The following is a 20,015-nucleotide window of genomic DNA, read 5'->3' on the forward strand; positions in this document are numbered from 1 at the left end:
TACTAGCATACTCTCCGATTTTGTAGAAATTGCTTGGAGAATGTTCTTCAGGCATCTGGTAACTTCTATATGTAGACAACTTCACAAATGCCACTAAATTGCCCTATTCGCAGAAGTATTATTGAAATTGTTCCAACTGGTATTGTATTTTTACCTGTTAATTTTGCATTAAGGGCTTTTATTGAAAAGTACCAGCAAGAAGACCACCCAGGTATGGTCACTTGCCCTGAACATTACAGGTAACCATTAAATGCTTACTGTCTACTAGGTATTAGTTTGTGGTCACTGCCTTACCATAGGTCAACATCATGGTCATTCTATAGATGACCTTCAGAGGTGCCTATCTGAAAGAAAAGGACAGGCCTAAACACTGCCTGAGCGCTTAACTGACACACACTGGACAGATCTTACTCTCGTCTGATTGAAAAGCTGAAAGAACAAAAATCTCACTCAGAGAAAATGGTCCTAATTTTCTATTGGCTTATTTTCCACCACGATTAGCCACTTGCTACCTGTGTGATCTTGGGATAAGCTACTTAACTTCTCTGAGCCTCAGTTTCTTCATCTGTGAAACAGAGATGTAAAAATTAAATGAGATGAATTTAGCGCTTAGGACAATGTCTAACACTTTTGCCAATGCCAAACATCTAATAAGTATTTATTAAATGCAAACTGAAATAGTAATTTGCCTATTTTATTTCACCTTAAAAACGTTGCAGGTGCAAATCAGAATGTGTATGTGATCCACAGCAGAGGCAATCCTCTGAAATCTGACGTTAAATGAATAAAATCAACATAATGAAAGAGATTCAACAAAAGTCACCATCAAGGGACAGAATGTTTCTTCCGGGCCAAGAAAGACTTGGCTGTGGCCTGATTCGTTATGGAAGTATGGAAAAAGGAGACTCAGGGACACCAGAGATGGCAGAAGAGAGATGAGCAACCTGGGGACAAGAGAATTCCAGTCACCTGCGATCCATTTTGTTACAGAGCAGGGGTGGGCTATTGATGTCACCATGGCTTAAAAGAAACCTATCTCTAGAGCCTGAACTGTCACATTCTGATGATAAACTCACGCAGAAACCTCTGGATCGGTGGCTGGCATGCAGAGTGCTTTGCTGTTTAGAGAGCAGGGCACTGGAAAACAGGTGGGAACAATTTTTGTCAGTGAAAAACAAGTGCATCCTTTGTTAATAAATGAGATGGCACCCTGGTTCACACAGCGTCCCCTCTGTTCTGACTCTGGTTATTAGGAGTCTGGTTGCCTCTCCTTATCAACTCAACATTGATTTGATGGATCTAAAAAGTTAAAAGCAAAACCCTCAACAATGATGACCCACAAATAAATATAAAGACAGTTTGGGGACCGTTCTGGTTTAGTATGTTATCAGTCTCCTCCTCCAAAATCACAACAGAGTAAAACTCATTGATAAATAGCAAAAAAGCACCAAAGAACACTAGAAACATTTTTAAAAGGTTTACTGTCTATTTTTCAAAGGAATAATAGTAACAGAAAAAAAATCAAAAGACCTTATTAAAAGTATTTATTCTTAGGATAGAGAACATAATTTAAAGATGCCACATTATTTGTTTTTCAAAGAATACATATATCCAAGACTTTGAAAGCGGAATCAGAAGGGGGAAAAGAATTAAAAAAAAAAAAAAAAAAGTGGTGAAGAGAAAAAATTTGGTTTCATTTTGGTTGAAGCAGATTTTAAAATAAAATGGTAAGTCCATGAAAATTTTCTGGGAGGAGAACAAAACTTCCATCTTCTTGCAAAGAGTAAGGCAGTCAAATAAATCTGAAAAACATCTGTTTTAATTATGACCAAGTTTGCCTGCTTTCCTGGTTTCACATAGTGTTTCAATGTAGAAACATAACGAATGTTGGTGATAAAATTAGGTTTGACACTCCATAATTCTGGGGGAGGGAGGTCTCTGTTTTGTAAAATACAGAGGGAGTCAAATACCTTAGGAGAAGTTTTGGTCCAAAAATGGTCTAGATTCTAGAAGAAATCATTCAGCTCCTTCCACTGCTGTCATGGAAACAGGTTTCACATAGTATGGACCTTCACTCAGATAAGTTCTGAGCCTCAAATAATTTGGGTTTCCAAAGATTTCTGCAACTGTCTTGGAATTGGCAAGAGCTTTCACCAGTTCATATTTGGCATCCTTTGAAGCTTTGTCATGCTCCACTGACCGGTCCATCACATATTCTACAAAACCTGGACTGTTAAACATAAGTTTCTGAGCCCAGGGTTGGTTTGCAATGGCCTGAAATGGAAGGCAAAAAAACACAATTCCTCTGAGACTTAAGAAGTTAAGTTTGTTAGTAGGATGGCACATCCTTAGAAAGAAATTTGGCAACATGAACCTTAAAAATGTTACTTTTTGGGACCGGCATGGTGGCTCAGGCAGTTGGAGCTCCGTGCTCCTAATGCCGAAGGTTGCGGTTCGATTCCCACATGGGCCAGTGGGCTCTCAACCACAAGGTTGCCAGTTCAATTCCTCAAGTCCCGCAAGGGATGGTGGGCTGCACCCCCTGCAACTAACAATGGCAACTAGACCTGGAGCTGAACTGCGCACTCCACAACTACGATTGAAAGGCCAACTTGATTTGGAAAAAGCCTGGAAGTACACATTGTTCCCCAATAAAGTCCTGTTCCCCTTCCCCAATAAAATCTTTAAAAAAAAAAAAAAAAAAGTTACTTTTTGCTTAAATTCCTTCCTGGGAATTTAAGACAATAATATAAATGTTAAAAATATCTTTTTTCTTTTTTTTTTTAACAAGACTTTATTGGGGAACAGTGTGTACTTCCAGGACTTTTTTCCAAGTTGTTGTCCTTTCAATCTTAGTTGTGGAGGGTGCCGTTCAGCTTCAAGTTGTTGTCCTTTCAGTCTTAGTTGTGGAGGGCGCAGTTCAGCTCCAGGTCCAGTTGCCGTTGCTAGTTGCAGGGGGCGCAGCCCACCATCGAACCGGCAATCTTTGTGATTGAGAGGACACGCTCCAACCAATTGAGCCATCCGGGAGCTCAGCGGCAGCTCAGCTCAAGGTGCGGTGTTCAATCTTAGTTGCAGGGGGCGCAGCCCACCATCCCTTGCGGGACTCGAGGAATTGAACTGGCAACCTTGTGGTTGAGAGCCCACTGGCCCATGTGGGAATCGAACCAGCAGCCTTTGGAGTTAGGAGCACGGAGCTCTAACCGCCTGAGCCACCAGGCTGGCCCAAAAATACTTTTTTATACAAAGACGTTCATCACAGTGTGACAGTTATAATATAAATGTCTAATAGTGGAGAGATGGGTTAATTATGGAATATAGCAATAAAAAATGGAATAAAAACATTAAGAATGTTTATAAAAAATAGGTAAATCTGTTACATGAAAAAAGCAAATCAAAATAATATACATGGCATAATTACAACAGCAGAAAAACAAAAACAAAAACTAAAGACTATCCTAAAGAAACTCTCATATTCATACATGTATGTAAGATGATACTTTTGAGAATGTTCATTGCAGCATCATTTGTAATATTGTCTAAATCTTCATTTATAAGAGAATGATACACTGTGGCTATTCAGTGAAATACTAATGACTTTCTAGTTGCCTCTTTTAATATAGATAAATCTTAAAAACAGCGTTGAGGAGAAAAAGCAAATTGCAGAATGATATGAACAACAAGATACCATTTACAAAGTTAAAGAATATATAAAATACTGTAATTTGTTTAAGGATATATGCATATGTAGTAAAAGCATAAAATCATGTGTGGGCTTGTAAACCCTGACAGTGATTAATTATATCCAGAGAAGGAGGGTGGGGAATGGGTTTGAGCAGAGGTGTAGCAAGGTATGACTCTATGTTTGAAATATTTCATCAATCAATCAACACTAACACTAATACTAATACTAAAAGGAAACACACCAACCAAGATATTTTATGTGACTTAAAATATCTTCTTAATCTTTTCCAAATTTTAAAATAATGAAAAAGCAACTTTTTATAATGTTTCTAAAAATCTCACTATTCCATTTTAGTGAAGAACAAGGAACAATCAAGTTTATAGCTTAGTCTATTCCTCTCAAAGTGTGTTCTACAGACCAACAGCATAGCATCACCTGGGAGCTTGTCAGAAATTCAGGATCTCAGGCTCCATCGCAGAACCACTAAATTGGAATCTACATTTTTACAAGATCTTAAAGTTTGAGAAACATCAGCCTTGTTAACAACTGTCAAAGACGAAGAGTGTGCTGCAATAACAAAAGCTGTCCCAATAAGTGAATAAAAATTTTATCTACAACTGTGGCCAACTAAGTAAAGCATAAGGTAGAAGAGTGGGGAAAAAAATACATAAATAATAAGAACATCGATGCAGAAGCCAAAATGACCATCACAGTGACTTCGGGCAAAGATGAAGCAGTCTAAAAACAATGTTCTTGAAGTTGATAGGGATATTGTATTCTTCAAGACCCAGATCATGTATCACATCTTGCAGGAAGTCTTCACTTTCTTGTCTCCTCCACTATTCCTGTTCCCTCCCTCTCTAGGCCACACATGCTGCCTGAGATCCCATTAGTAAGAATACTAAAGTGATGACTGTATTTCCATGAGCCCAGGCACCATGGGAAGTATTGGTCCCTATTCTCAACAAATTCTGTTTAAGTGGTCAATAAATATTTTAATATAATGTAATAAATAGAACACAGAGGTAAAATCCTTACCACAGCTGTAATTATATAATTAACTACAGAATTGTACCTACTGTCTGGGTCCCTTACCCAGAGGTGCTATATGCGCTACATGAAAGGAAGGTCTTTGTATATTTTGTTCACTATTGTATCCCCAGAACCTAGCAAAAAGCAAAAAAGAAACTCAACAAATATTTGCTGAATGAATAAATAAGTGCAAAGTATATGGGAGCCAACACTGCTTAACTTAACCTTGTGGGTTTGGCAAAGCTTGCTGAAGAGATACCTGAGCTAGTCCTTGAAGAATGAGTAAGAGGTTAACAAGCAAATCGGGGAAGAAGTGTTGAAAGTAGAGAGCAAAGGTCCAGAGACATAAAGCAAGCAGTATGTATCACGAGAACACTAAGTGCCAGAAGGGGCAAGGCAGGCAAGAAGGCTCAGGAAGACCAGGCTGGGTCAATAAGGGCTTGTGTGACGGCACATGAGGAATCTGGAATTAATTCTGTGATCCCACAACACCCTGTGTTCTTCCACAGTACATTCAGTGAAACAATCTGTACATATATCTGTCTCCCTCTTTAATCTATACTAACAGCAGAGGGCAGAAGCTGTGCCCTGCACTTGTGCATCCCCAAGGCATGGCAGCGCGCCTGCTCATTTCAAGTGCTCACGTGTTGAATTGGCAGAGTCCCAGAAGAACCTGTGGAAAAGAAGAGATGCCTACCGTGAACACTTTTAAGGCAGCACAGTGTAGTTCAGGGAAGGGCTGATTACTGATGCCGCGGAGGAGCTCCAGTGGGTCCTGAGATAAAGAAGAAAACCAGGACTCTGCCATCCTCAGGAGGTCATCCGTCTGCTGCTCAGGCTACAGGACAGAAAAGAAAACTCTCAAGACACTAGTAAGTCAGGAAACCTGGGTTCTGATGGCACTCTGTCATTACTTGCTGTGTGATCTCTGCTAACTCTGGAGCACTCTTTCCCAAACCCAGCCCAGACTTGCCCAGTTTTTTTTTTGTTTGTTTTATGGGGTTGATTAAGCAATTTCTAGGGTACTCTTCAGTTCTAATACTGATTCCACTTCAACTTAAAAATGTCACTAGTCATATAACGAGGGTTGTGTTCTTTTACTAAGAGTAAGAAATACAGCCTTTATTTGGTTAACATTTATATTAAGTTAACCTGTATGATGTTAACTCATACAGCTGTCCCTCATTAATTTCCCTATTTACTTACTGGTAAGTAAAGAAGAGATGAGATTGCATCCAAACACCTAATCTTGAGCTCTGTTGGGGCATTCTTTGCTTGATATCCTATTCTCTTGAGCAAGCATTCAAAGCGAGTTCCTTTGAAGGACAACAAGATCATTTTCATTGTGGTAAATACAGATAACATAAAATTAACCATTTTAACCAGCATACAGCTCACATTGTTGTGCAACTATCACCACCATCCATCTCCAGAATTTTTCATCATCTCAAACCGAAAAGTCTGTACTCATCAAACAACAACACTCATTCCTCCCTACCCCTGTGCCCTGGTAACCACCATTCTTTCTGTCTCTGTGTATTTGTTCTAAGTGCCTCAAATAGGTGGAATCATACAATATTTGTCCTTCTGGGTCTGGCTTATTTCTCTTAGCATAACGTCTTCAAGGTTTCTCCATGCTGAAGCACATATGAGAATTTCATTCATTTCTAAGCTGAATAACATTCCATTGTATGTATAGACCACCTTTTGTTATAGACCGTCAATGAACATTTGGGGTTATTTCTATCCCCTTTGGCTACTGTGAATAATAGCTGTTAATGAACGCAGGTGTATAAATATCTACTTGAGTCCCTGCTTTCAATTCTTTTGGTTATATACCTAGAAGTAAAATTGCTGGATCATACGGCAATTCTATGTTTAATTTTTTGAGGAACCACCGTACTGTTTTCCACAGTGGCTACACCATGTTACATTGCCACCAGATATACATAAGGGTTATAACTTCTCACATCCTTGTCAACACCTGTTATTAAAAAAAATAAATAAATAAAAGCCATCTTCGTGGGTGTTAACTGAAAATGAGATTTTTAAAATATGCTTTGCTTTCAATACACTAACCCCTACAAACCTCAACCAACATAAAAATAAACATGTAGTCAGAGACCAAATGAGAAGCCTAAAACACACATTCATATGCAATATGGCATATATAAGTCAAAGTGTAGAGGATTTGGAATCAAAGGACCTGGATTTGAGTAGCAGCCGCCCCACAGTCTGTATGATCTTAGAAAATTTTCTTAATTTCTCTGAGCTTCAGCTACCTCATCTGTAAAATGAGAATGACAATAGTATGTTCTTTACAGGATGGTAGAAGGATTCCATGTCATAGGTAACAGCACTTAGAAAAGTACATATAACAAGGATATTAGTTGTGATATACGAAAGCATATAAAATTTCAACGTCTACTTCACAAGGGTTTTTAGCAGTGCTGCATGTGATGTTTTGTGTGGAACTCATAGTGCTTTCAAGGTACTCATGGATGTCCCATAAAAGCATCACTCTTAACACAAAATCTTGTAACAAATTTTTGTTCCTTTTCCTTCCTTAAAGTTACATATATAAAACAAATGTATCTTTTCATTAAATAATCACAACAACCCTGAGAAGTAGTTACCCCCTTTTTAAACATGAGGAAAATGAGGCCTCGAGTAGTGAAGTGAGTAAATAAAGTTCAAAAAGCTAAGTTAGTGTTAAAACTGGGTCATGAATCCAGGTCTTTCTGAATCTAGCCCATGGTCTTTGTCCCATGAATACTATTTGTGGAAGATGTAGAGGGGAGTACTTGGTTCAGCCAAGTTAAAAAAAAAATTTCAGTAATAATTACGAGACTTTTTAGGGATGAACCAAGGTCATGGTAAAAAGACTTCCATCTGCAAAAGCAGTTTCTATAATGCACTTTACATACCAGCAAATGATTTATCATATATCAAATCCCTGTCAAAAATTAAGGTATCTCTAAAGAAAGGCAAAACAAGTCATACCAACCTGTCTTCTGCAAAACTTGCTTTCCTTCAACATTGGATCCCAGGATTCCAATTGTGTCCACTGCTACACCAATCATGGTGGGGTCCTGACTTTCTGTCATTTCAAAGACTTTTTCCACAAAGACAGGATAACGCTCGCAGATCTGTTGAGGGCTATCCATAATAGCGAGGTTCCCAAAAAACTTCACAAACCCTAGAGACATTTACAAAAATATTATTTTAATAGGGGAGGAAGACCACATAAATTGGGGGTCCTATGTTTTCATAGGGACGGTTATAAACTACAGGCCAGAAAGAGGAGAAGAGTTATGGCACCGTGCTGCCTGGAAATCAGACAGACCACAGGGAATACTGAAGGACCTGGGACGTGTGGTGCCCGGAGAATTGAAACCCCAGGTGTCGATGGAGCGGGGTCCACACACTGAAGCACTGACACACACAAGAGGGAGAACAAAGAACAAGGAAGGACCAGTGGATACAAGTTACAGGACGGCAAGTTTGGAGTCATTATTAGAAAGAAAATTTTAAACAGATGTTCATCAATTAAATAATCTAGGCTACCTAAGGAAGGAACAAATCTCCAACTTCTAGAAGCACTCAAGAAAAACTAACCATGTCCTTGACAGAATGACTGGAGTAGTTCCTATATTAAAGATCCCAACTCAGAGACTTGGTGAATCTGGGAAATATACTCTAAATGTCATTACTAGTATATTTATTTAGTTTCTTTTGGCTGTGACTCAAAGGAAATTATCCTAATGCTCTAAACAGCAGTAGTTCCAAGAAATCAGAATCAACAGTGCAAGGCTCCCAAGGTGGTAAGATTCTACCCTATTAAGAGGCTATGGGTCTCATTACCTGAAGGGAATCACCTGTAAAGAAGACAATCCCCAGGCTCCTCCTGACAGATAACTCAGAAACAAAACACTCACTGTCATTTCCACAGGCATCAACATTTCTTACCTGGCAAGTAGAAGCTAGAGAAAGGGTCTGAATCCGCCCCAACAATTATATTAGAAATCTGATCAATTACTCCTTCCTGAGCAAGGTACTGTCGTCCATGATGAGTATACGCCAGTGATGTCACCATTTCTATACAGGTGGCTCTGAAATGCCAAGATTTTGCATATGATTAGCATGGTTTATAAACTGCTTTCATATAGGTTATCTCATTTAACTCTTCCCACCAAATATGAAAGGTCAATCATCCTGGCTCGACTCTTTCCGATGAGGACACAGGATGAGAAAATTGCAATGACTTGTCCAGAATCACATTTTATTACAAGGCAGAGTTTAGACTTAAATCTTGACTTTCTCACTTGAGTCCCATTATTGTTTCCACTATAAAATAGCTACTTCTAAGACATTTCTTTTTAAAATGTGTTTTATTTTGAAATGTCAAACATACACAAAAGAGAACAGAACAGTAAGCCCCTGTGTACCCATAATCTTGATTGTATAGTTATCAAGATTTTGTCTTAACTTATTTCACCTCCTTTTTCTCCATTTTTTGCTGAACTATTTTAAAGCAAATTCTAGTCATGTTGCCATTTACCCCTGCATACTTTAGTATGCATCTCTAAAAAACATAAATATTCTCTCACAATTTAATTCCTTACCACATATTTTAAAAATTAATAATAGTTATCTGGTATCACCTAATACCCACCCATGATCAAATTTTCCAAATTAACTAAAAAAGCATTTTTATATTGGTAGTCACAAAACAGTCACGGGGATGCGAAATACAGTATGGGGAATATAATCAGTAATATTGTAAAGACTATGTAGGGTATCAGATGGGCACTGGACTTATTGGGGGGATCACTTCATAGATTATATCAATGCCTAACCACTGTGCTATATACCTGAAACTAATATAAAGTAATACTGAATGTTAACCATGATTAAATATATATTTATATAGTCACGGGATGTGAAGTACAGCCTAGGGAATATGGCATTGTAATAGCTCTGTACAATGTCAGACGGGGAGTAGACTTGACTTGGGGGGGTTCTCACTTTGTGAGGGGTGTAAATGTCTAATCATTATGTTGTTTTGTACACCTAAAGCTAACAAAGAAAATTAAAAAAATAAAAACTTTTTTATGATTGCTCTTAAAGTATTTTAAGTGACTGTTGGGTTTTTTTCTATGTCACAAAATTTGATACATAGCTAAAAAAAATTAACGAAATTAGTTTCCTAATTAGGAATGCTATGAAACAGTGTAATTGGTGACTGATTTATACATATGAGTTTAACAATTTCAGTCACATTTAAAGAACATAAGGCAGTAAGAAAATCATTTAAAATAAGGAAAACAAAATCCTGAGTACACGAAATAACTATAGTGCTATTATAAAAACAAAATACTTGAAGCAAACCAAGTGTTCAACAGTGAGGATGCATTAGTAAATTGCAGAATATCAACCAGGAAACATTTGGCAAATATTAGAGGGGACTTAGGGGGTAGGGCTGAAAAAATTGGAATTAACATTACTTTGAGGACCTACGTCAGCCATTGCATGGGTCTCTATGGTTAATTCACTCAATCCTCATATTATCTTCTTTGTAGATCTGTCATTGTTCCATTTAGGAGATAAGGATACTTAAGGTGCAGAATGGTTGCAACAAATTGTCCAAGGTCAAACAGTTAATAAGTACTAGGGATGCGTGTAAGCCCAAGTCTTCCTCATTTTCAAAAGTCCATGTTTTTCTATCATGCCATGGTGCTATTATTTAACAATGTCAAAAAATGTGTAACACATAATGTGATAACACATTAATACAAAGTGGCAGTTTATCATGGGATTGCAACTTTGTAAGAGCATACATGCATGCCTAAGGACAGGGAACAGTCATTCCAAAGGAGCTATACAGTCATATGTGGCTTTGCTAAGTTCCAGTATGCTGTCACAATATAACCTGAGGTATTTCCTAAAGGCCCCTTCTTCAGGACATATATTTGTCATGAGCTTGAAACCTGGGCACAGGTCCTACCAGGGAAGATAACACTGAGTCCCAAGGTTGTCTCCTGGCCCTCCCAAAGAGGACATTTCTCTCTCTCAGCCAACATACCTACCTGACCAGCACATCCTCACCAGTCAGCTCTCTGAGGAGCTGGGTTACCAATCCACTGGTGGTACAGGAGTTTAAAGATTCTGGTGACACAGAAGAAATCTCTACAATTAGCTGAAAGAAAAGAACAGAAAAAGCAGAAAGGTCAAAACAGCCCCAGAGCTGTTAAATCTCATTTTAAGCTAAATACAGGTCTAGGTACTTTATATAAATAAATTTTTAAAACTGTTATTTGTCTCCACACGTAGGAAAATTTCATCAAACACATAAGAAATTACTTTGGCACAGAATCACTCCATTGTATCTGGGTGTAACTGCATTTTTCACAAAAGAAATCATCAATCAAGGTAAAAAACCCTGAATCAGCAACCACAGATTGTAATAATCATTCATTTATTCATGCATGTATGCATTCTATCAGTCAGTCATTCACTTACTCATTCAAGTATGTCCCGAGGGCTTATTGAGAGATACAGGATACTGAAGGATTTTAAGCAGAGGAACGACAGAACCAGATTTGGATTTTTAAAAGATCGTTCTGACTGCATGTGAAGATAGACTAGTAGTGACAAAAAATGGACAAGAGACCCGTTTGGATGCCAATACAGTAATCCAAGTAGTAGCTTAGACTAGGGTGTTGGTGGCTACACCAAAGAAGAGAAACGCATAGGTTTAAGTAAAACTGACATGACGTAATGGCTGAATGGATTATGTGGCAGGAAGAACAAGGCCTCATAGTGAATGAACTTGAGATCTAATACCCAACCACGTGGACTATGAGACACGGCCAGTTTGTTGATGCTGTTTTTTATTAGGGGCATGAGGTAGGTGGAGAAGATCAGGAGTCTGGTTTTAACATGAGGTGAGAGACCTAGAATATATCTGGGGGGGGAGAGTGAGGAGTTAGCAGTTGGACATGAAGGTCTGAGCTCAGAACAGAGGTCTGGGTTGGAGGTTTACCTTTGAGAGTCCTCACCATTATAGGTGGGAACCGAAATCACATGATGAATAAGATTGCTGAATGAGTACAGATTATAGGGAGAACAGGGCTGGGGACGTTGCCTTCACAAATGCCAACAATTGAAAGCTCAATAGAGGATAACGAGCCGGGAGACTTAGCAGAAATAGCAAGAGAGACAGAAATTAAACAGGATAGCCTGGTATCAAGACATACAAAGTAAGACAGTGTTTTGAAGAGCGAATTAGACTGTAGAGGATTTGTTTGGAATACGTAGCCTATTAACTGAGTGGCCTTGGGTCAACGACTCCATCAGTTACAGTGAGGTCAATGTATCGGCTTTACTGTGAGAACTGAAGACAATTTGTGTGAGGAGTTAGCACAGTGCTCAGTACAAAGCTGGTACAAACGAGAGCCATTTCTTCTTCTTCTACTACTACTACTTCTACTACTACTGCTGCTAAGTTTTTCAAAGTTTAGTTTCAATGGCGTCTCGTCTGCTATATTACATATAGTGCAGTATAAATATTTTTTATCTGATGGTCTCACACACCAGGTGGGGAGGTCAGCACCCAGTACAGGGCCTAACACAGATTACGTACTCAATTAATGTATGTTAAATGAGCCGTCTTGCCTTCCAATGTAACTCTTACTGCATTCTGAATTGTAAGCTGATGCTTTCTGATGAAAGTATGTTTCTTGTCTTACCTCATACACCCTGTATCGAACAATGTCATTTGTTTTCATTACAGTTTTCAAATCATCCAGCAGACTGCTTTCAAATAAAGCCTCCAGGCCAGCTTGGGTCAGTGATATTCTTGACAGGGATTTAATGGCCTTATAGGAAAGAAAATATCTCTTAAGTCATAAACATACAGAATGTTAATATTTACTTCATAAGAGACTGATGTGAAAACTAATGTATGGAATGCACCTTGCCCAACGAGCATTTACTACATTTTAGCTATTATTATTTATAATCGAAAAACATACATAGCTGCTGTGTAAGTTTTGCTTCTTATGAAGTAACCCAATGTAAGCCCTATGATGGATAATTTGTAAATGTGTAGTCTAGCAAATAGACGGGATTTACTAGTACTTATTTGACATGATAGATTTATTTGATACCATTTATATGGTTGCAAATTCAATGACACAAATCCTCCCTTCTAAACCCTCACCCCTCAATCCAGAAAGCCTTTCTTTGTCTTTTAATTAAGCCGATGGTTCTGGCAGACTCACCACTTTGGCTACAGATAGATTCTCTCCACCAATACAATAAACGATTTGTTTTAGTAATTCAGGATTATTTAGAATCTCAGTAACAGCATCAGAATTTTCAACGATTCTTCCAACCTGAAAGAAAAAAACAATCAGAAATACTCTCCCCAGGTAGGGCAACATGTGAACACGTGATTGTCGAATTTCCTTAGTGTGTAGTTATTTTAAGAGTTACTGATTACATCTAAAAGACAAGTTATTAAAAATTCCAAGTGACCCAAATTCATTAAAGCCAAATACATATTTGGCCTAGTCACATCTTTGAAAGGAAAAAAAAAAAGGTGGTGTTTCAGTGAAACAATACAAATTCTAGTTCTTTCCATTTTTAGCTGCACTGAAACCCTGGGCAAATTAAATAACTTCTTTGAGCCTAATTTCTTGTCTGTAAAATGGGAATACAGTACTTAATTGCAGGAGAGTAATGAAGATTAAATGAGACTAAATAGGTGGAGCACATACTAGTGTCTGGCACATAAATGGTAAATAAATCGATACTTTTCTCTTTTTGTTGAATAAACACTTTAGAGTAGAAAAGTAAAAACAGTAGTTGAATACCACTGGATAAACTAACTGCTCTTAACGTTTCAACAAGATGATCCTCAACAGCAGTTCTTCACCCAAATAGTAACACGTTTTGATTACCAGGGTGATAAGAGTTATTGTCTTAGTTTGTCGGTTTAGTGATAGTACTTTGTTCATGCCACCATGAAAAGACTTAACATGGCAACCTTTTTCTCTAGACTAGGGGCTCTTTGAAGGAAATAACAGCATAAGATACAATACCTGGCGTGTAAAAGGAAATCAGTCAGTATTTGATGAATGAATAATGCCAATTGTACTGAGTAGAACTTTTTACTTTAGCTTGTATACCTCTGGTTATAGTTAAGCTATGCACACTAGAATAGACTAGACACGCCCTAGGGACAGAGAGATGATGTTTTCTTTCTCTCTCTGTCTTGGCACCCAGCATAGAGCCTAGCCCAGAACAGGTGGTCACTAACTGTTAGTTCCCTTATTATGTGCTAGCAAAATTTCATACCTGGGACAGAGTGAGGATTTTCACAGAATCATCAGGGTGAGTCAGTCCCCTCTGCAGGTCAACCCTGAGGTTCCGGGCCATGTGAACTGGCTCCATAGCTTGGAGCAATCTCTCCAGAATGGATACACACAAAGTTGTCTGTTCCCTAAAGGAGACACCATAGACCTCCTTAGTTCATGTCCTGCCAGGTAGGAAGTAACAATCTAATAACTGACACCCGGCTCAATGACGATCTCCTCTACATAGACGTCCCTTGGAAACACCAGCTTCTATTAAGTTATTAAACATTTACTAAGTACCTATTATGTGTCATGTCCGTGCTGGGGATACAAAGAAGGATAAGATACATTCTATAACCTCAAGGAGCTCAGTCTAATGGAAGATGCATAAAAACAGGAAGGCAACTATAATCCAGGTAGATAAATAGGTTAGAGCTGGGTTAGAGCTGGAAGCTGTGGGAGCTCAGTAAAGAACACAGGGCACAGGGTACATTTGAGCTAAATTTTAAGAAAAAGTGGGAGTTATCTAGAAGAAAGGTGTTGCATGTGGAGGAAGTAGTAGCACATGAAAAGGCACAGAGGGATGGGACAGTGTTATGCATTCAAGGGACCACAGGTAGCTTGGTACGACTGGGGTCAGAATTGGAGGGAAGTGGGGAGAATGTAAAAGGAGGGAGATGAATGGCAAGAAATTACATAGGAAAAATACACAGGAGTCAGATTCTGATAGGTCTTTTATGTCCTGCTATGGAATTTAGCCTTTTTCCAGGAGTCAAAGGTAAGTCCAGAAGTAATTTTAAAGCAGAGAAGTACACAAAGAGATTTGACTTATAGAAATCACTCTGCATCAGTGTTAGAGAAAGAATTTTCAGTTAGAAGCAGTTCATGGTGAGAGGTGAAAGAATGAAAGAGGGGAGCAGCAGTGGGAATGGAGAAGAGGGAAAAAGTTCAAGAGCTATTAAAGTCATAAATTAATCAGAACTTGATGACTACCACATACAGATACAGTGTTTCAAGAATAACTTCCTTGTCTCTTAAAAGGCAGTGCAAGTAAATGGGCATTTATACGCTAATAGTATACAATTAAATTGGTAGAACCTTTCTAAAAGGTGATTAAGCAATACATAGCAAAAACCCTAAAAATGAACATACCCTTTTAACTCAGGGATTGCATTTTGCACAATTAAGCCTAAGGGAGTAATTAAGAATGTTTTTATACCCAAGATCATTGAAAACATGTCCACACAAAAATCTGTGCACAAATATTCATAGCAATGGAAACCCAAATGCCCATCAATTAGCAAATGTATAAATGTGGTCTATCTACACAACGGAATATTATTCAACCATAAAGAGGAATGAAGTACTGATCCATGCTACAACATTGGTGAGTCTTGGAAACACTATGCTAAGAAGCCAGGTACAAACGGCTTCCTTTGGATGATGATTCCATTTATATGAAATGTCCAGAACAGACAAATCCATAGACAGGAAGCAGATCACTGGCTGCCAGGAACTAGGGGAAGGGGAGAAAAAGGGAAATGGGGAGTGACTGCTCATGAGTTTCTTTGCCATTTTAAAAAAATTGTAACTATATATACCATAAAATTTACCGTTTTTAAAGGTACAGTTCTGTGGCATTAAGTAAATCCACACTGTTGTGCAACTATCACCACCATCCATCTCCAGAACTTCTTCATCTTCCATTAAAACTGAAACTCTATGTCCATTGAACACTAACTCCCCATTTTCCCCTCCTCTCAGCCCCTAGTAACCACCATTCTACTTTCTGTCTCTGAATTTGGCTACTCTGTGGACCTCATAGAAGTGGAAGCACACAGTATTTGTCTTTCTGTGATGGGCTTATTTCATTTAGTACAATGTCCTCAAGGTTCATCCCGTTGTACCATGTGTGAGAACTCGCTTCCTTTTTGAGGCTGTTAGTATTCCACTGTATGTATATACTACATTTTGTTTATCCATTCATCCATTGATGGACACTGGATTGCTTTGGTATCTTTTTTCTTTTAACTATTCTAATAGGTGTGTAGTAGAATCTCAATGTGATTTTAATTTGCATTTCTCTAATGACTAATGACGTTGAGTATCTTTTCATGTGCTTATTTGCCATCTATGTGTCTTCCTGTTCAAATATTTTGCCCATTTTAAAATTGGGTTCTTTTCATTGAGTTTTGTGAGTTCTTCACACATTCTGAACATAAGTCCTTTATCAGATATATTCTTTGTAAAGATTTTTCTCCATTTGTGACTTTCCTTTTCATTCTCTTAACTATGACCTTCGAAGAGTAGAATGTTTAATTTCGATAAAGTCCAATTTATCAATTTGTTCTCTGTGGATCATGCCTTTGGTGTCACATCAAAGAAATCTTTGTTTAACCCAAGGTCACAAAATTTTTTTCCTGTTTTCTTTGAGAAGTTTGATAGTCTTAGGTTTTACATTGACCTCTATAATTGACTCTCATATACTGTTGGTGGGAATGTAAAATGGTACAATCACTTTGGAAAACAGTTTGGCAGCTTCTTGAAAAGTTAAACATACAATTACCATATCATCCAGCCATTCCATTCCTAGATATTTACTCAAATAGAAAAGAAAGAATAAGTCTATGTAAAGACATACACAAATGTTCATAGCAGTGGTATTTGTAATATCCCCAACTGGAGATAACTCAAATGTTCATCAACAGTTGAACTGATAAACAAATTGTGGTACATCGGTACAGTGGACTGCTACTTAGCAATAAAAAGGAATGAAGTATTCCTTCATACCACATGGGCAAATCTTAAAATAATTATGCTGAGGGAAAGAAACCAGAGTATATACTGTATGACTCCATTTACATAAAACTCTTAAAAAAAAAAAGCACAAACTCATCTATAGTGATAGAAAGCAGGTAAGTGATTACCTGGCTGAAGAGGAGAGGGACTTTTAAGGGGCACAAGGAAACTTCTGGGGGTGAAAGATATCTTTGCTATTTTGATTGTGGTCATGGTTTCATGGGGATATACATGTCAAAATTTGTCAAATTGTACATTTTATTATGTGCAATTGGTGTAAATATCTCAATAAAGCTTTTTTTTTTTTTTAAAGCAATGGTAGGTTAAACTGTATAGTGCTCAAATTTCAGGTCACATGTAGCCCTTTGGTGTCAAGAAGCCAAAGAGTTAATAACTTATATAATAATCAATCTTGTTTGACTTCCATGTTGTAAAGCAGTAATTTTCCCTCACAAAAACTCCTGTCAAGATTCCAGACTTACATTTATTAGATCAGATACTGAACCTGTACACAGCAACCTGTGTGGTGTAGTCAGGATGACAGCAATATTATCTGGAGACTGCCAATCTATCCAGAGAAGAATTACTTCCATAAATTACAGTTGGTATCTGCTATGTACCCAGTTCTGAATTACCCTGTCTTTAATAAATTTCCATTAAAATTGTTTCCTAGAGCACTGCTCCTTCATTCAGCAAATCACCTCCCCCATGGACCTTACTCTTCAAACTCCCCTTCATTTCAGTTTCTGTTGCATCTCTGGTGTCAACTTGTGGTATGACCTTTGAAAGTCTCTTCATCCATAATATGAAGTAGTTGGACTAGGTGCCTCTCTAAAATTAGTCAATCTAATCTTTTATTGGGCATATGTATTTCCTGCTGTACCCTAGTGGGATACAGAGATGAACAAAATATGGCCCTTGCCTTCAAAGAATTTACAAACTACAAATAAACACATATGGAACTATAATGTAAGGCTATAGTTTCAAGTATCATTAACAGAAATAACCATAATGTCCTTCAGGAGATCTGAGGACGATTCACTTGTAACTGGAGTGACCAGGAAAGACTTTTTACAGGCGATGGCACTTCATTTGGTCCTAAATAATCTGGAGAGGGAGAGGGCATTTCGGTTAGAATTGGCATGAACAAAGTTAGGAAAGGACCAAGTTATGCTCAAGGGAAAGTAAGTGGTGCCCCTTGCAGATGGAGCAGATGATTATGTGTTCAGGAGTGGAGGGAACACGAGGCTGGAAAAGTATGCTCTAAGGGTCCAAATGTCAGACTAAGAAGTCAAGATTTTACACTCTAGGCAGTGGGAAACCATGGAAAAGACGTGCGCCAAATGAACTGAGAACTTCACTGTGGTTGCAGTATGGGAAGGTCACGCTAGAAAAGGAAGCCTAGAGGCAGTAAGTCACACTGGTGCAATAGATCTAGCAAGGAGAAAAGAAGGGCCTGAATTAAAGGGGACAAACGAGATATTTTATAGGCTGACCTGAAAATGTTAACTAATGGATTTAATGAAAGGGAAACTTTGAAAAACGGAGGAATCTGACGTCAGAGTCAAGCAAGCCCTCCAAAATCATCCAGTGTTGATTCAGTGATTCATTATATTTTCAAGTAGAAAATTTCTGGACCACAAATGTTTTTAAACTCTTCGAAATTATCAAATACAAAGTGTTTTTAAATAAAACACTACAGATGTGCATAAAATGCAGCGTAAAAGTTGCTCTCCTATCATTCTAAGTCCCACTGCCATATTAATAGTTTCTGCTGTACCTTTCAGACACCCCCAATGTTATACTAGCTTGTGAGTGTGTGTGTGTGTGTGTGTGTGATCCTTTTTGAAAATTACTCACAATGGAATCATAAACTCCTACATTTTTTTTCATTCAACAACATACATTAGAGCTCTTTCCATGTCCACATCTACAGATCTCAACTTTTCTAACAGCTGCATAGTGTTGCATGGTAATGTGTTCTAATTTACTTAGAATCCCTTTTTTAATGGACATTTAGGTTGTTTCAAGCTTTTTGCTGTCACCTGTTGTTAGAATACTCTTGTATATGCAGCACATTTTGTGTGCGAGTACACACCTGCATGTTCAACTCCGGTACCAGGGATTACTGGATCGCATGGTATATGAATCTAAAATGTTGGTGGATCTTGCCAAGTTACCAAGGCAGGTCCCCTTCTTAAGAGGAGGGAAAAAGTCAAGAACTTGTACACATAATTGTGGAGCCCTCCTTATATATAGGTGGGCAACCAACCCTGCTTTCCCCCCTTCAATTCCTATTTCGAGGAGCGAGACCAGGAGATTGCCAGGGACACACCGCAGAGGCTGTTCTTAAACCCCGTCTCTTGCCTCAACCCAGGATGCTCCCTCTCTGAAATTTCAGGGGTTTTTTGTTTGTTTTTTTTTTAAAACCTTTATTGCGAGTGGGTAAAGCCCTCCCCTCGCCCCACCCACCCCTGTCTCCGTACTTGGGGGTGTCTCGCCCCTGCTCAAGAGGCAGGGTCCACTCACCGATGGTTCTCATTGAGCAAGGAGAAAAGCGGGCCAAGGCGCAGGTCCGCCGCCTGCTCGCGGAGCTCGCTGAGCGGCACGGCCTGCAGCACCGACTGCAGCGCGCGTAGCTCCTCCAGCGGCGCTTCCAGCCGCGACACCTCCCTCAGCAGCGCCAGCACCTGAGCCGCCATCACGCTCCTCCTGCAGGGGCTCGCCCGCCTCCGCCGCGCTCCCGGCGTGCTTCTCCGACTCTCGCGAGATCTTCCCGGGGCAGCCTCCCTTTACCTGCGTGTTGGCTGGAACTGCGACCCGCCGCCCCAACAGCAAGACGGAGCTGGCGGACGGCGCGCGCTCGCTGCCAAGCCTCGCGAGACGAGGGGCCGATAGGGCCGAGCCAATGGTCGCCCGTGGTTGCAGGGTCGCAGTCGGGCATCATCTTAGGCGCCACCGAGCTGGTCCCGCAGTCCGACTTTCCGGTCGGCTTACGTATTTCCCACGGAGAGCGAAGGCTCATCAGATGCCCAGCAGGCGGAGTAGTGAGAATGAGGACCAATCGAAGGTTAAGAGTCCTCGCGGGCGGCCTCCTGGCTCTGAAACCCGGCTCTCGGCGGCGGCTAGCAGCGGCT

At 39.2% G+C, this 20,015-nt stretch overlaps 1 protein-coding gene across 1 annotated transcript; it reads right to left on the bottom strand.

Annotated features, from left to right (window-relative positions):
* Positions 1-1,556: 1,556 nt before the first annotated feature.
* Positions 1,557-19,611, bottom strand: PSMD5 (proteasome 26S subunit, non-ATPase 5). The gene is made up of 10 exons (XM_033122144.1): positions 19,408-19,611; positions 14,081-14,225; positions 13,003-13,116; positions 12,469-12,597; positions 10,807-10,916; positions 8,687-8,829; positions 7,725-7,916; positions 5,924-6,033; positions 5,415-5,555; positions 1,557-2,274 (listed from the first exon to the last, which is right to left on the bottom strand). Exons 1-10 carry the CDS (start codon positions 19,578-19,580, stop codon positions 2,017-2,019), a joined length of 1,515 nt encoding a protein of 504 aa, XP_032978035.1. The 5' UTR covers positions 19,581-19,611; the 3' UTR covers positions 1,557-2,016.
* Between the last annotated feature and the right edge of the window lie 404 nt (positions 19,612-20,015).

This window comes from Rhinolophus ferrumequinum, chromosome 12, assembly GCF_004115265.2.
Source record: "Rhinolophus ferrumequinum isolate MPI-CBG mRhiFer1 chromosome 12, mRhiFer1_v1.p, whole genome shotgun sequence".
Lineage (NCBI taxonomy): Eukaryota > Metazoa > Chordata > Mammalia > Chiroptera > Rhinolophidae > Rhinolophus > Rhinolophus ferrumequinum.